Source organism: Morchella importuna, assembly GCF_003444635.1.
Source record: "Morchella importuna strain M04M26 chromosome Unknown Morimp01GS002, whole genome shotgun sequence".
NCBI classification, from domain to species: domain Eukaryota; kingdom Fungi; phylum Ascomycota; class Pezizomycetes; order Pezizales; family Morchellaceae; genus Morchella; species Morchella importuna.
In genome coordinates, this window is record NW_025763399.1 from 2,086,600 (window position 1) to 2,103,046 (window position 16,447).

The following is a 16,447-nucleotide window of genomic DNA, read 5'->3' on the forward strand; positions in this document are numbered from 1 at the left end:
CTCCTTTGCCTAGAGCATCGTTACTCTAGACTTGATCAACCTGTGGATTAAGCACACGGGCATAATCGAGTCACTTAAAATGGCTTTTTTTTTTTCAACCAGGAAAAAGTATATATAAAAATAAAATATAAATACAGTCGCCAAAAAAAGACTGCCTTGCCGTCCTGAACTAGAACTACATAGTCGAGGTGGGGAGTCTCCGGAGTCATTGCCCCCTTACCCGGCGCCTCTTGACTCGCGTAAAGGATCCGAAAAAGCTTAAGTAAAACACTCAGTAAATCCTCTGCCCTGAACTAGTCGCTTTCCAGCTGGTCTGTTGCAAGCCCCAAAAACGCCGTGAGAGAAGGATCATCGAAACAGAGCAGAACCGAGGAGAGTACAGCTAAAAACAATTTTACTGCTTTCTTTTGTAGTTCCGTCTCTCTCTTTCTGTATATTTGTATGCTGTTGAGTAATCCGGCCAGCTGAAGTTAATTTATTGACACATACATTCCTTTTCGCATCCTCTACCCCGCAGTAGGCAGTGATTACGATGAGAAGCCTGTGAGATAGGAAATCATACCTATAGCTGTAAGTTTAGCGAGAAGGATGTTTGCGGCGTGGTATCTAGGTTTCTTGTCGTTCCTGTGGGAGTCACTGCCCAGCCAGCCTGATACGGCCCGGTACGTATGTACGTATGTATGGGCTCAAGTAGAATACCGGCCGGAACGGATAAGGATTGGCGGGGTATCTGTGGTACGGCTTGTGAGTTGGACCCTGTTAGTGTGCCGGACCGCTATCCCGGAGCTGTGGATGATCTTCTGCGGGTGTAAAGTGGTTTCGGGTGGTGGCGGTGGAGGCGAGACATGATGTTCGTTTTCTCCAGGGTGTTATTGGTGATGTAGTGGTGATATGGTGTAGTTGTGGTGGGGTGGGGTCAATGATCGGTGCGATTTAATTTCGTCCTTCTGCAGATTCCGGATTCTGGAAATCCGGACGCGACGGGGGAATAGTGGGTATGTAGGGAGGCACGGCCAGATGTCAAAACAAATGCATAAGTGAGCTAGCTGGTCTTGATAGGAAAACATACACCTCCATATGTAGCCGTAAGTTGTAGCTACATGTAACTACTTGCTTACAAGCATATGAACCAGAAAATGCAAATGTCTATTTTGTATGGCAGATCGGCGCCACTCCATACAAATAATCCTTGACTCTCGAACTCGCATTTTCTGGTTCATATGCTGGTAAGCAAGTACATGTAATACATAGCTTCCAAGCAGCGAGTGACCGCCCATGACTGCAATAAGTGCAACAACCCACCCAATTCTGCCAGCGACGATATCTACTCCAGAGCCGAGTGTAACTATTCAACCACCCTATCAAAGCCCAGTTGTACTATATACACCGCTCTGAGTCGGTGTGGCCAATGGAGATGGTAGATCGCTACGCGTGCCAAGATGGTGCGCAGGGGTAGATACGTCTCTTATTGGAGGGAGTGCACATACCACCTAGACAAAACTTTTGGAGCTGCGCTGGGTCGCTGAGGAAGTTTCTGCGCATCCACTTCATAGATACCATGATCTGAGGTCCAGCACCTGAAGCGTTTAGCTCGGGAATGATACCGATATATACATACCAAGCATAAGTGGGATTTTACCTAGAGAGGTGCGCATGCTCTTGTGGAAGAATGGATGAGATACATCTCGTACCTGAGCCTGTAGACTACATGTAGTAGTAACCCTCTTTGATCCATACGGGAGCGCAGCCTACACTCTCCGTAATGCATGGCAAATTACTACAGACGGGGACCATCATATATGCATAGTGGATCCAAGGGCACAGGAGGATCAAGCAGCGGAGTTAGAGTAGTGGACGTGATGGGCACGCTGTGTCTTAATCGGGATTTCAATGCTAAACCTAACAGGAATCAAGACTAAGAGCCTAGCCAATAGATGATGTAATAAACAATCAGCCAGGAGCCTAGCTAGTATCTGGGCGTCGAGTGATGGAACATGATTAAGTGCGCGAACCAGCGGTCCGGTTTTTGATTGTTTTCTGTGGCAGCGGGTGCGATATGTATGTTACTGTACTTATGGAATACTACATATACTGTACATGTGTAGATCTGAGAATACATGTGTGATGGAGAAGACAATTTTTACAAACTCTACGAGAACATGAGAAGTAAAAGAGAAAGAAAAGAATAAGAAAAGATCATCTAGATAGAGTAGAAAAACCCCTTTATTCATTGCAATCCCAAGTCCTAACTAACTGCCTAATGATATCCCGAAGCGTCAAATCATGTCCAGAAGAAAAAATAGCACGTATATCCCCTTCCCAGCAAACAAACAAAGAGAACCCCCAAAGAAACGAAACAAGAAAAAAAAGAGAGAAAAAAACCCAAACTTTTACCTCCCCCCTCCGAGTCCCCTCCAAGTTCCCCTCCCCCCTCCCCCAAGCCCCAGTACAACTCACAATCTACACAACCCCCTCAAACTCAACGCCTCCTCCAGCCACGCCTTCCCGCCATCCTCCAACCCCTCACAAACAACCTTCACCAACACCGGCGGCCGTAACCCCATCCTCTCGGCCCTCTTCCACCTCTCCAGCCGACTAATACCCATGCACGGCCCATATTGGCTACTCATGTCCCAGTGCCTCAGCACCTTATCCTGCAGGCTCATGTCCTCCTGATGGAGGGGCTGCGAGCGGCGGGTACCGAGGATGTGGGTCTTGTAGTACTCCGCGAGGGCCTCGTTGGTGACTACTTCTCTAGTGGTAGTAGGAGAAAGAGTGGCTTCGTCAACGAGGGGTGAGGAGGTGGGGGAGGTGGAGGCGGCGGGGATAGAGATGGAGGTGGATGCCCGCTTCTTGGGGCTTGCTGCGGCGTCTTTCTTCGCTACTGGGAGGTGGGTGGTGCTTTTTACAATCTTGGAGGGGGTCTTGAATGATAAGACTGCCTGGTGGCCGCCTGATGAGGACCGTGATGCTCGTCGTGGCGGCATCTTGGCGGGGGTATTTTGTTATTTGTATTTGTACTGGTGTTGGTGTTGGTATTGTATTGTTACTGCTTAGTGCTCTCAGCTGAGTGAGTAGGTGCACAGCGGTAGGTACATGTATTAAAACGAACTAGCGAGGTAGAGTCATGCCGAGAAGCTAGGCGACCACAAAGAATGCGGGGACTATTTATTCGCTTAGATAACGGTCCAGAGTAGCCTGATACAGACATGAATGTATGCACGCCTTAAGTGGTTGCTTGGTATGACGTCACGCGTTTGTATGTCCGTTCACGACGGGTCTACACGAGGCTAGTGGCCACTAAAACACCCGCGCCCTCCACCCCGCCTCCCCTATCAAAACAAAAAAGACACCCAGCCCAAATCCAAGTCCAAATAAATTCATCTTCGTGGCAAGGGAATAAGATCCCGTATAGAGAAGGTTGAATGAACAAACTATCCAAATGATACCTACAGACAAAAACACCATCACCCGAGCCCATAAAACCAATAGAAAAATGAAAATGAAAAATGAAAAAGACCAAGTCGTTCCCGAAAGAAACTGAAAGAAAAAGTACAAAAGACAACCAACGCAAATATTGAACAAGAAATTAGTAGTAAAGTGATGAAGTAAGCCTTTCATGAAACTATAATACGGTAAGAGGAATTGATGAAGTGATTTAAATTGTATGGTGATTTTATTCTCAAGCTTTGCTGTAGTTTCTACAGGCAAAAATCGTCAGAAGGAAACTACACTTTTAGTAGTAATAAGTAATGGTGTTAATAGTGTGATGGAGGTAGTGTGATGGTGCTAGGAGATTCTCGTTATTGCGTAAATATGAGCTTTATTGGGCGGTATGATTGTATCATCTCCTCGGCGGCCGTGCACCCCGCCCATTAACTGCCTGTCCATTTACTGCCTGTGGTGCATTAATCGCATATTGCATATATTGATCAGCCCGATTCAACCTTCCACCCATCCCTATTATGGCCGCCGCCGCGGCCGGATTCGGGGCCTGAGGCCGTCGATGAAGTACACTGCGGTATTGGGCTTGTTGTTGTTGTGCTTCTAATTGCTGCGCTCGTTCCTGCGCTTGTTGCTGCACTTGTTGCTGTTGTAGAAGATCTGGTTTCGGAAACCCGCGATATTGCGCTTGCGGCTGTGCCTGGCCGTAGATGTGAGGGTCGTAATAAGCCACGGGATTCTGGTTCGCAGGTGGAATAGCCCCGGCCGCAGCACGTGCCGCTAGTTGGGCATGCTGGGCTCGCTGTAGTAGTAATTGCTGAGCTTGAGGCCCCTGTTGGGCTTGTAATGCTTGTTGCTGCTGGACTTGTAGTGCCTGTTGCTGCTGGACTTGTAGTGCCTGTTGCTGCTGGGCTTGCTGCTGGGCTTGCTGCTGGGCTTGCTGCTGCTGCTGCTGCTGCTGGGCTTGTAACACCTGTTGCTGGGCCAAAAGTACCTGTTGAGCCTGGTGTGCCGCTACACCAAGTCCGTTACGCATATGTTCTCGGATCCTTTGAGCCAGTGGGCCTCGGCGATGAGCTACATCTGGAACGTAGGCAGCAAGGCCGGCTGCTTGTGCAGGTCGTGCAGGCTGCGCAGGTTGCCGGTATGCAACACCAGGGTTTGCGGCCTGAAACTGGGCAACCCGAGCTTGTTCAGCCTTCTTTACGGAATCCGATACTTCTATCTGGAGATCTTCTTCATTGAGATCAGGATCGGTTTCTTTGAGCTTTTCGACCGCTTTTTTGGCGGCTGCCTGGACTTCTTGCTCGTGACGCTGGTCGGTATTGTCAAAAAGAGGACAGTTGCCAGGCTTTCCACCACGAGCCGGATCGTTGAAGTGATCATAGTTTTTGATGGTCTCAGAGCAGATGTAGCTAAATACGGGGACTGGCTTTAGTAGTGAACTCCCCCAAATGTCGGAATAAGCATATACATACCACTGTAAGGTGTTGCAGCGGTTGCAATGGATTTTGTTGCATCCGTACTCTTTGATGTATGGATAAGAGCATTTGCTATTTCTATCAGCACTAAACCCGCTTGTTTCAGCTCTCAAGGTACTCACTTGCACTTTCTGACCATCGCCTCGGTCATTGCCTCTTCAACGGTGTGTCTGACAGAAAGCTTATTTTCCTTTGCGAACTCCTCACACGTTTTCGGTATGTGGGAGATTTGCTTGCAAAATCTACAGCTGCTCTTCTCGCCTTTTCCGCTGAATTAGCAAAGGAATCCAGACAAAAAATGAAAGAATCAATTTTCTTACATCCTTCTTTCTGACACGTGAACACCCTATCAACCTCCGCTGGCGCACAAATTGCTCCCCAATCGCAAAATGGACAGGAAACAAATCCATCAATCTCAGCAATCCTCAATGCGTCTTCTTGCTCAATCTTAGCCAACGCCTCTAAAGTCTTCTCGTCGAGGAACCGTAATATCTCCGACCTCGAAAACTCAGTCTTACAACCGGAACCGTCCATACACAATAGCTTATATCGCCCATTCCCAATCTCGTTCTCGGCATTTTTTCTGGCGCAGTCCAGACAGAAGAAGTGCAATTCATTGCAGTGCGTCATTCTGTCAAAAGGGTAATCCCCAAAGCAACAGGCACACTCCATGAGCATATTATTTGCTTCATATTCTTTCTCATTCATCTCGGCAGCAATTTTCGCGTCGTTCTCCGTCTGCTTCTTTACTAATCGGTAATCAGCTCCACTGTAACGGTTATGGGGAAGGGCAAGGGAGAAGAAAACATACGCTTCGCTTGTCTAGCTTTGTCCCTCGACCACTCTAACTCATCCGTGACCTTTGTCCACATTTTCCCCATCTTCTCCCGCCCATCCAAGTTATCCACTTTTCTAGGCTGGTTCAACTTCTTATAAGGTTTTGGATTGGTTGAATCGTATGTGCGCTCAGTTTCCAACAACGCCGCATAAGCCGCCGCCAAAAAATTACGCTTCTGGGTGACGATTTTATTGATATACGCAACTGGCATCGTGGGAAACTCCTGCCTTAATAGTAGCCTACTGCAGAGAAGCTCAAGTTAATACGATCATAATTTCAGCCTTACCAGTAGTCACGTGAGTAGGCGGGGTAGATAGGTAGATAGAAAGGCAGTGCTTACACCAAATCTGAGTACTCGTTTGTCTCTCTCTCTCTATCTTCAGCTTCGTAGTTTTTCTCAATCTCCTCCTCTGCTACTGAGCGTTTCCTTTTAAGCCCCGGCTTTGGCTCCTGCTCAATACGCGGATATCCGTCTTCGGCTAACTTATTTGCTATAAAATCCGTAATTCTTGGGCCCTGTAAAGCGACGTTCTCTTTATAGAGCTTATGTATATGTTCCGGGCATGCGTCGGGAAATATTGTGAGCACACCAGCTAGATACTCATCGACTTGATGGTTGAGTGGCAGAGGATTCTCCTCAGGTTGATGTTGTAGTTGGGGCTGGTGACGGCGGTGCTGCTCAATGGGCATATCAGGCACATCTTCTCCATCAGTATCGTCATCGTCGACCCAATCGTTGTATACTACATCATCATCATGATCTGATATTGTTAGTGCACCGAATGAATCAGCCGATGAGGAGGGCGAGAGGAGCTGCGGACGTAATATAGGGGGGTTCGCCGCTTGAGCACCCGGTTTGAGGACAAGGGGAGCGGGAATCCGGTCATGGTGTTGCTGCTGTCGTCGTTGTCGTTGTCGTTGTTCTACTTCCTGTTGCTGTTGCTCGAGTAATCGCACTGATTCCTCTTCGTCCATTTCAGCAAGAATCATATCGGTAGCTGCCTCGACGTCTCCTTGTGCTCGTAGTAAGGCTCGTGCTATGCTCTCAGCATCGCGCCCTGCGAACATTTCTCGTAATCGCCCTAATGGGGTATCCATATCTGTCCTGTGCCGGTAGCGTCGAGTGGGAGAGTCGATGATGATGATGTGTTGTATGTAGAGGGGGTGGTGACATATAGTGACAGAGGATCTGTATCTCGGGGGAAACGAAGCAGTTGATGATAAAGGCTCAGTCAACGGCTTTCGGAGGGAGGCTCTCGGATGGTGGGAGACGGTGAAAATACAAAGTCACGGATCGCGAAAATAGCGGCTCTTCACTATTTTTATTTATATTTTCCTGTGGGCGGGACGGCCCCCTCTAACGTTACTTTAGCAAGCTTGCTAAGCTGGGTACAACTGGCTGCTAGGACGGTAGATTAGAGGAGCAGATAATACAGTTGAATATCCACTGCTGAACGCCTGATTTGAAGGAAGTGGAGCAAGCAAGCAGATCGCATTCTATCTAGCCGCAGTACATGTACATATTTACCTGTTGCTCGCCAAATCTCGTGACGGGATAAATTGTTACAGATGGTGAGTCTTAAGATAGTAGTACCACAATCAAAATGCGGCTAGGCTGGTAAAGTGGGCAAAGGAAGATTATTGATGTGACTGGGGGTTACTTAAAGTGAGCGCTTGGGGGAGAAGCTTAAGGTGAAGAGGAGCCAGGGTTACAGGACAACAACAACAGCAGCGATATGAACCTCTTTCTCCATTCCCACGATCCTTTCTTCCACGCGCCCATGCTGGCTGGCCGTTTGGTACTAGCTACATGCAATTTGTAACCCCCCTAAACACCCGGAATAACGGCTTTCTCCCTCAACTCAACTCTATCGTTCTGCAGGAAATTGACGCCCAGTAAGGAGAGGAAGAAAACTTTATTTGTTTACCGATCTGTTAAGTTTCAAACGAAGCCTTAGGCCATATTGAAACCGAATTGGGTAATTAGCGTAGGTGGCAGAATTTCGATTGGACTACAAGAGCTGACCCTTGCTCGGGGATTGTCTCATGAGAGAGTGCTTGGTCATTTTCCCACTTGATTGCTCTAAATTTACGCACGTATGTATATGTATGTACCCCACACTCACTTTGCTTGGACTCCTCTTCAATTCGTACATACTCTAGATAGGATAGACATTAAAGGAATACAATGCCGCAGTAATTTAAGAGTTCACAAGTCCCCCACGAGAATTATAACGCTGTATCAATCCAATCCTCCGTACAATGCCGTAGATCAAGATATTTGGAGGGACATTTAGAAAGATGGTGCTCGGCATACCACATGTAGCCTATCATGTAAGTTGACTCACTAACAACCCATTGACTCACCTTGATTAAGCACAGATGTTTCTCCCATCGTGAATACTAAAGCCAACACTTAAGCGAATAAATTAGGTTATCTGCTTTGCATGTACTGACTCTTCTTTCATGAGTTTTCGCACTGTTTCAAATATCAAAGTGTAGCATGAATTATCACTCGCCCAGTGCCCCAATGATATTCAACCAGATGATACACCCTATATACCGGTATCATTGATGCCTATAATAATGAGCTGTTGCGCGGAGCTTCCATTCCTCGCTGTGGCCCCTTACTTCCGGGGGAGAGGTTTAAAAGGGCACCCGCGCGTGGTTATGAACTCTTTAGTGACACGTCCACGTCTCTATATTATTATTAATAATATGCCTTGCTACATGGTAAAATCACAGTCGACTCCTTTGGCCGAAAAGCTAGATAGCCAAGCCGTCAAACCGTCAGTTTAAAACCTGATTCTTATTGCATGTATGTAGTCTTAACTCTGTTCGCCAACGGAAAGGGAACCTCTTGTAAACAACCGTGCTAAACTTTTAATACCTACACCGTGACGGCCGGGTATATTATGTTAACTTTGCAATTTGATGGGTATGGGTTTGATGATTTTGCATCCCGCCAAGGTCTACCTATATATGTATCTAGCTTACACTAGGCAACTACATGTAGCTGCCCTAACCTCATGTATCAATATCAGATATCAATAATTATCGATCCAGTCCGCCAACTCAGTCTTATCTCACTCGCGACCAAGAGAAATGTATCAATTACCATCAGCACTCCTCCACTCAGTTCGGGGGTTGGGACTTCTTTACTGGACCCCGCAGTTCCACCGGACATTTTCCCATGGCATCCATCAGGTAGCAGATTCAGCACTACCACTCCTTAACCAGCGCGCACTAATAACCGGCGGCACTCGCGGCATCGGACTTTCTATCGCAAAAGCACTTGCTAGTGCTGGTTGTTCTTGCATACTCGTTGGCCGTGATTCTGCCACACTCTCAAAAGTCCAGCATGAACTTGCGATGCCGGGGGGTGCTGAGAAACATGGAGTTCTTGCCGGTGATGTCAAGGAACGTAGTTTCTGGGATGAAGTTAAGAAGGGTTATGTTGGTTCACCTCCAATTTTCTAAGATGGTATTGAATTAAGGGTAATTTAGTGTAGACAGACCTAGATATCCTCGTAAACGCCGCTGGAATTACGCATAACTCGTTGCTGATAGCAATGAAGTATGATACGATTGACGAAGTGGTCAATACGAACCTATTGGGTAGCATATACGGCTGCAGGGCTGTATTGAAGAATATGGTGCGGCGGAAGGGAGGTAGTGGCCTCTTTTTCTACCAATCCTGATAGACATTGGTTTTATTGATGTCCGATAGGTAAAATTATCAACATATCCTCGGTTCTAGGCTCCCATAAGGGTGGTAAGGGGTCCGCTGCATACGCTGCCAGCAAAGCCGGTGTTCTTGGTACATATGCCCATACCTTTCCCACACCCACGCACATACCAGAAAATTAATGAACTTCCTGAAGGCCTCACAAAAGCTCTCGCAGATGAGTACGGCGCCCACAAAATCCGCGTCAATGCTATTCTTCCTGGATATATAAAAACGGACATGACGGATGGTTCTCTACCCTTATGTTCCTCCTGTTCCTTTCTCATCAGATTGGTTGGTAATGAACTGCTAATGGTACCCAACAGCAATGTCAAAGGAAGCTTCAGAAATAGCATGGAGTCAGATACCCATGAAGCGTTTTGGGGCTTCGGAAGATGTGGCACATGCGGCACTGTTTCTGCTGACAAATGAGTACTCAAATGGCAGTGAGGTAGTTGTCGATGGAGGACTTTCAACCTTCTAGATGCTGGCAATGAGTGTGAATGACAAAAACACTAGCGTAATGAATAAGAATGGTTCAGGGGCGATTTGGGAGAGATTTTCCCGGGATGAAATACACTACATGTATGTAACATACATGTATGAACAGAGATGCGCCGAAAAATGCTGGAGTTTAGAATTGTACGAACTTATATATCTCTAGTTTTTTCAGCTATCCGATAACCGCGTCTATAATTACAGCATCAACGGCGATATATAGCTTAGTACTATAGCGGTGGCGAATTTAATTTACAGGGCCTACTTACTTAATAGAGTTTCTCGTTAAGTTAGTTTTACTTCACGATAGCGTATTTCGAAATATAGGCTGAGCCTCTTGGAGAACGAAATTCTTAAGTCCACCCGGGTCTCATTCAAGACAAGAGTAGATAGTGAGGAGGGTATGAGGAAATGGGGTTAGGATATTGGAGGTGAGATACAATCGGATAGATGTGATGCCAGTAGTTGAGCGTGGAAAGCCTTTGTTATTCTCGAAGCGTGTTCATTATCATCTGTCCATGGCTTTTGATAAATGCTAGGTGATTATTGTACACTTTGTTCCTGCTTTTATAAATGAATCCGCGCCCCTTCTCCCACTCGCCACAATCCAAAGCCACAATTGATGCGTATTTTCCCGGCGCATTCATTCCTGCCCGTTGCTAAAATATATGAAGAAAAAAAACCTTTAAAATTATTCCAGTTGGTCGGAAGAGAAAAAAAAAAAGGTTGACAAAGATAAGAAAACAAAACAGATTTCATAACCAAGGGTCCCTATGCTACTCCAGTGGGTAAAAAAGCAACCCACACATGATCGTCCCCCAAAGCATTTCCCAATAGCTAAAGAAGAAAAATAGTCATAAAAAAGAATGAATAAAACTTACTTTGGTAGTATAGTGCCAGTGAGATTTACCAACAAAGGAAACGATACAGTTCAAAGGAAAGATATCGAGTCTAATCAGCTCTAATCAATAGTGATGAACCCATCATCATCCAAAACGATAATATCATCATCCTTTTTCTCCTCGAAAACCTTAGCACGCTTCACATTGACGTCCCTGTTCTCCACGATGACATCTACCTTTCTCTTCTTTTGTTCGGGTTCGTTCCCATTCCCATTTGCCCCTTCACCGCCAGCAGCGAGAATAAGATCTTCGTGGCTCCGTTTGAGACCATTGGCGAGACCATTTGTTCCACCCCCGTTTCCTGCCGGTATAGCCTTTAGCTTTCTCGGGATTTCGAATTTTTCCGGAACCGTGATGGGTTCACCGTCAGCTGGAAGGGCGGTGTTGGTCACAACAATTACTAGGTTAATCCTTGGCTCCTCCTCATCATCGTCAACAATAGTAACGAAAGTTTCCTCTCCAAAACCAATCTCTGACAAAGGTGTGTCTTTGTTATCGTCATAATCGGCATCGTAGAGAAGCTCCTTAGTTAGTAGAGATAGCTCCTCACCGTAGCCAAGCTGTTCACGGAGAACCTTGTCGACAAGATCACCGATTGTAGCGCGGGAAACGTCTGCTTCAATGGTAATCCTGGTCACACTACAGACTTCGCAATTGGGGTTTGGGGGGGAAAGTTTCTCGCTACTGAATGCACGGTCGGCAGAGCGGGAGAGAAATACCATTCTTGCTGTTTTGTAGTCCTCGCGAAGCACTTTAAAAGCCTGTAGTACACATAGACCAGCAGTTATAGCGTTTGTTGTTGCAATAGCCGGGATGATATTTCCCGCCATTTCTGTTACCCGTTAGCACACGTACCATCTGAGGTTTACTATCTTCCTTCTCGTTTAAAACAAACGGCAAAACAACACATACGTTTAATATCAAATTTCGATTTTGAATCAATCCCAAAGATCAAACTCCTTAAATTTGCGCTTGCAGCGACAAAGTCCAGTGTGTCTTCATCATCCTTGTCAAATGCTAAAATTGGAGCTGCCTCGCCATCCTTCACAGATGCCTTCAGTTCTAGCATCCTCTTAGCTAATCTCTGAAGACTATTCTAGCTGTGTCAGATACCATTCAACACTAGAAAGAGTCCCCTTCCTTGCCAATAAAAGAATGATCAACAGGCTAAACCCTACCTATCTGCAAAGACTACGTAGTTTTCAGCTAGCGTCCAGACTTTTTGGTCATTTTTCGCAACACTATTATCGATCTTCTCGGCCTCCTCAGATATTTGTGCATAGTCGAGAGCCTTGGGAAGCTTGCGAGATTTCCACATATCTTCCATCGATCGGAGACGATCAATGTCGGCTGCAAAGACCTTGCCGAAGATAGTGGCAGCAAAATCAGGAGAGGCCATTTTTTCTCGGATATTCTTCAATTCCTCAGCTTCACGTTTGAGGTTGGCTATTTCACCGGCTATAACAGTACCAGGATCAGCTGACAAGGTTTTGAAGAAACAGAATGATAATGGTTTTCATATGAAAAGAAAGATACGACTTGGTCCGATGGCCGTGGAACTTTACTATGCTTATAGATCTTCAAAGTTGATTGTAATGGTATAAGGCTCCTTGCCATAGCAAGAGTTTAGGGGCAAAAAAATAAGTAAAAATACCATTCTCGTCATTCTCACTTGGATCGACCTCTGGTGAGCTTTCTTCAGAAGTTCCAAAAATTTCACTTTTCAAAAGTTAGCTTTATGGGGATACCAACTCTGGGGAAGCTTGCACATACACAAAAAGATAACTTTTAGCCCAAACGATGCAGTGAATGGGCTGGCTAGGCGTGCTTCGGATTGTGCAAACTGGGAAGCTCTTGGGAATTGGTTTATGGGTGCAGTCGTAGCACTCGGTTGTTCTTTGTTTGATAACCTGTACCTGGCCATTAAAGCCTGTGGTTCCGCTCTCGATGAGCGGAACATCAGCTGCGAGACACATTTTGTTAACATGCCTTCTTGCATCCAGATTATCTAGCGCATTGAAAACGACATCGAAAGTTTTGAACCACTTGACGTTAAAATTGTGATCCTTGATGTTCGCATGGTGTGCTTCTAGCTTGACATTGGGATTGAATTTCCCAGCCGTCTCTTTTGCGACCTATTTGTACCGTTAGCTAGGCGTTACACTAGTACCCTGGAAATGCACGTACCATTGCTTTCGACTTTTTTATGTGCTGCATCCCAAAGAGGAACTGCCTGTTGAGATTGCTAAGATCTATCGTATCCAGATCGACAATGTGGATCTCTCCAAATCCCGTAAGAACCAAGTTTTTGAGGAGCTCACATCCAATACCCCCAGCACCGACCATAAGGACCCGTGCCTGCCTCCCGTATTTTGCGTTAGTAGCGGTTCTACTCTACAGACTGTTCACTCGAAAGCAAGCAAGAAACAATTCGCCGTTTGCCCCCATGTTCTGTGCGTACCTCTTTGATCCTTCCGTGCAGCGAGCCGAGTGACTTCCGTGGGTTCGTATCGCGTCCCATAACTGCTTGGATAGATGGGACGAGAACAGGGTTGTTTCTTTCCCACCCCTTCCGTGATGAATAGTGGTGTTGCGGCGTTCGAGGTGGAGGTGGAGGTGGTGTAGATAGATCCGGACAGGATAGCACACCCAGCTAGGAAAGGAGAGTTTATAGCGATAAATTTTGAGTTCGGTTGGTTGAGAGATCGAGAGTGAATGACTGAGCAGGGACTAAAACTCAAGGGAGCGCGGCGCGACTAGGATCGAGGAGGCTCTGTAGATGTAACCAGGATACCTAGAGAGACGTGACGAGTGTTCGGAAAACCGGAGAAGTCCGCTTGAACTCGTTTTGCGGGGATAATACAGCTGTAGACTGTAGTAGGTATGTAGTGCACCTTCCGTATTTAACGAAGAGGGTACTGTGGATAAAGCAGACTAGTGATCCCAGAAATTCTACTATTTCAAACAAAAAGAGAGCTCGAAAGAAAGAAATGCATGTGGAAATTGTAGGTGCACAACAATGTAACTACAGTTGAGTGTGTTATATAAAAAAAAGTCTTTACTGTCCTGAGACTCATACCCTCAACTCCCATCGTGCAGTTTCTTTCCTTTTCCCCACTGAAATCGTTTGTGCATTAGCTTTGAGCTTGGCGTGCATGGCAAATTCCAAGTCAGGTTGATCTTTTGGTACCTGCCTTGTCCTCCCCTTTAAAAACGAGTAATTGATAGCAACAAAGAGTCTCACTTCAACTACTTATTTACACCCCTGAAAAATTTTCAACAATGGGCGACGATGATGTTGACCAGGACCTTCTCGCCTTCATGCGCAAAGCTTTGGGTTTGGACCCGTCGGAAACAAAAGCTCATCCTACCACAAAAGTTCTTGAAAGCGCCCTATACATCTTCGATAACTCAATCGATGTTGCACTAGACCGAGACTGCGTCATGCAAGCAGCGGAGACAATTTACAATGCAATGCAAAAAAAGGCATACGGAACCTCAACGTGGTCTGAACAGGAATTACACCCCCAGGAGAAAAATGAGGATACGTTGAACTTCATCTTCACCATGGATGTGTTAAACTTTAGCTTCTGGAGTGGGCTGGAGGATGAAAAAAGATTCTCAGTCGACTATGGGGGGAAGAGGTACACTGGTTATTGGAGTCTGGTCGCCTTATTGCGAAGAGCTTTGGACGAAGGTTTGTCTTCGATTTTTCGTTACCGAGAGCTTAGAACCTCGATTCGCCCCCTCGACAGCTCGCGGTCGGAGATTGTAGCTCTATCTTTTGGTTTGTATATATTATCTACATGTAGTTGTTTACGAGCACTTGTAGTATGATGTGAACACTTGTCCACATGTTTAACATTTTGGCTGATATGATAAACACCCGCAATTCCAGGAATTCCGATAACATGTCCATACTTCTGGGTCGATCCTACTATCTGCTCCGACGATCTTCTCGCTCATGTCTTTCGATCTGCCACAGACGAACAAATCCCTCTGCTTCAAGAGCGAATAGAGTGCCTTCGAGAGGCTGGCGAGGTGCTTTGTGAAGTAGCTCCTCCTCTTCTAATCTAGAACATAAGGTCTATACTGACCTGACAGAGATATGATGGAAGATTTTCCAACTGTGTTAAAGAAGCGAATGGCTCTGCCGCCGCCCTCGTAGTCCTTCTCAGCGATGAGTTTACGTGCTTCCGAGATGAGCACAAGTTTGAAGGGCGTCGAGTGAACATTTACAAACGAGCACAGATTCTAGCAGCAGGTATGACTCAGCGAAAAATATAGTGTATCGAGTTTATCATAACCAATGAGTCACAGATATTTGGGCCTGTTTCAACAAAAAATCCTACGGCCATTTCACTGACATTGACTCGATCACCATGTTTGCTGATTACCGTGTTCCCGTAATCCTTCACGCCCTCGGTTGCCTTCTCTACTCACCCCCTCTTGAGGCTCATATCAAAGCCAAAAAGCTCTTGGATACAGGACATCCATGGGAGGTTCAATTACGTGGTACCAGTATCTGGTGCGTGGAGTTGATTAGACGCCAGATACAGAAGATGCATCCGGAGGCAGGAAACCACATCAATGCCATCCTTATTGATTTCTATCTTTATGACACGGCCAAGGAGATGGAGAGAAATAAGGAAGAAATGATCCCACATCACAGGACAAGAAGTATCTGGTATTAGGGGTGTGTGGGAATCGAGGGGGCTGAATGGCGGGAGGCAAGTCGAATGACAAAATTCCGAGGATTAGATACCTATAGATTGATAGATGATACAATTACGGTTTGTTAATAGACTATAAAGTGTAACACAATTGTTTTCTTCCCTATCACTTCGTTACTTAAAAATAGAATAGAAGGATATCCCATCAACCGTAGCAACCGAGTTAAGGACCCGATTGGGTCCCACTTGAAATAAAGTGACCTTTCTTAAATTCACAGCAACACCAGCTTCGTGAGTACTATATTAGGAGCTCTTATTGGGATCGGTTGATAAACTTTCCCGCTTATTTGTTATTAGTGAACAGGGCTGGATTATATCGTTTTTGTGTTTTTATCGAGGTTAGAGTTGCAAAGTACCCAATTGGAACCCCAGGCTTCTACGGTTCATGGGATAGAGTAGATATATAAGTACATGTACTACACATACTAGTAACGTTTCATATATCATGTAGATAAGGGCTACTAAAAGTTCCAGCTCGGTCTACTCGAATTAATGTTTTTTTTATTGTGTCAATTCCTTTTGATGCAAACTAAACCTTAGTCTTGAACTGTGACTACCGCTCTCTTGAGCTTGTCCACGCATCATTGAGCGAGTTGCAGTAACGATCGAAAGTATCAGGTTCTTAGAGTGGGCTCTTACTGCAAGTCCCCTGTCGTCCATCTTACATGTGTATGATTGGGTCGAGGCGCTAGTTAAATCCTATTGACCACACGCTGGAGTTGCACTCGAGCAGGATTTAACGCTCATAAGTCTTATCAATGTGAGAGCTAGTGGCTTACAGGGCTTCATGGCAATTAACCAATTGCACAGGAACAAGTCAAGCA

General features: G+C 45.9%; 5 protein-coding genes across 5 annotated transcripts; 2 read left to right on the plus strand and 3 right to left on the minus strand.

The window, feature by feature from the left end:
- Positions 1-2,453: 2,453 nt before the first annotated feature.
- LAJ45_01405 (uncharacterized protein) lies at positions 2,454-2,987 on the minus strand (the record flags this gene model as incomplete). The annotated part of the gene is made up of 1 exon (XM_046111000.1): positions 2,454-2,987. One exon carries the CDS (start codon positions 2,985-2,987, stop codon positions 2,454-2,456), a length of 534 nt encoding a protein of 177 aa, XP_045976178.1.
- An 857-nt stretch (positions 2,988-3,844) lies between these two features.
- LAJ45_01406 (uncharacterized protein) lies at positions 3,845-6,861 on the minus strand (the record flags this gene model as incomplete). The annotated part of the gene is made up of 7 exons (XM_046111001.1): positions 3,845-4,859; positions 4,923-4,997; positions 5,048-5,186; positions 5,246-5,674; positions 5,737-6,005; positions 6,104-6,524; positions 6,585-6,861. The coding sequence occupies 7 exons, from the start codon at positions 6,859-6,861 to the stop codon at positions 3,845-3,847; spliced, it is 2,625 nt and encodes an 874-aa protein (XP_045976179.1).
- Positions 6,862-8,868: 2,007 nt separating this feature from the next.
- On the plus strand, positions 8,869-9,974 carry LAJ45_01407 (uncharacterized protein; the record flags this gene model as incomplete). Its single annotated transcript, XM_046111002.1, has 5 exons — positions 8,869-9,219; positions 9,276-9,435; positions 9,494-9,583; positions 9,648-9,740; positions 9,817-9,974. The coding sequence occupies 5 exons, from the start codon at positions 8,869-8,871 to the stop codon at positions 9,972-9,974; spliced, it is 852 nt and encodes a 283-aa protein (XP_045976180.1).
- Positions 9,975-10,949: 975 nt separating this feature from the next.
- On the minus strand, positions 10,950-13,411 carry LAJ45_01408 (uncharacterized protein; the record flags this gene model as incomplete). Its single annotated transcript, XM_046111003.1, has 8 exons — positions 10,950-11,000; positions 11,067-11,722; positions 11,803-11,981; positions 12,069-12,348; positions 12,545-12,609; positions 12,664-13,025; positions 13,078-13,248; positions 13,352-13,411. 8 exons carry the CDS (start codon positions 13,409-13,411, stop codon positions 10,950-10,952), a joined length of 1,824 nt encoding a protein of 607 aa, XP_045976181.1.
- A 761-nt stretch (positions 13,412-14,172) lies between these two features.
- LAJ45_01409 (uncharacterized protein) lies at positions 14,173-15,584 on the plus strand (the record flags this gene model as incomplete). The annotated part of the gene is made up of 4 exons (XM_046111004.1): positions 14,173-14,587; positions 14,789-14,943; positions 14,995-15,154; positions 15,211-15,584. 4 exons carry the CDS (start codon positions 14,173-14,175, stop codon positions 15,582-15,584), a joined length of 1,104 nt encoding a protein of 367 aa, XP_045976182.1.
- Between the last annotated feature and the right edge of the window lie 863 nt (positions 15,585-16,447).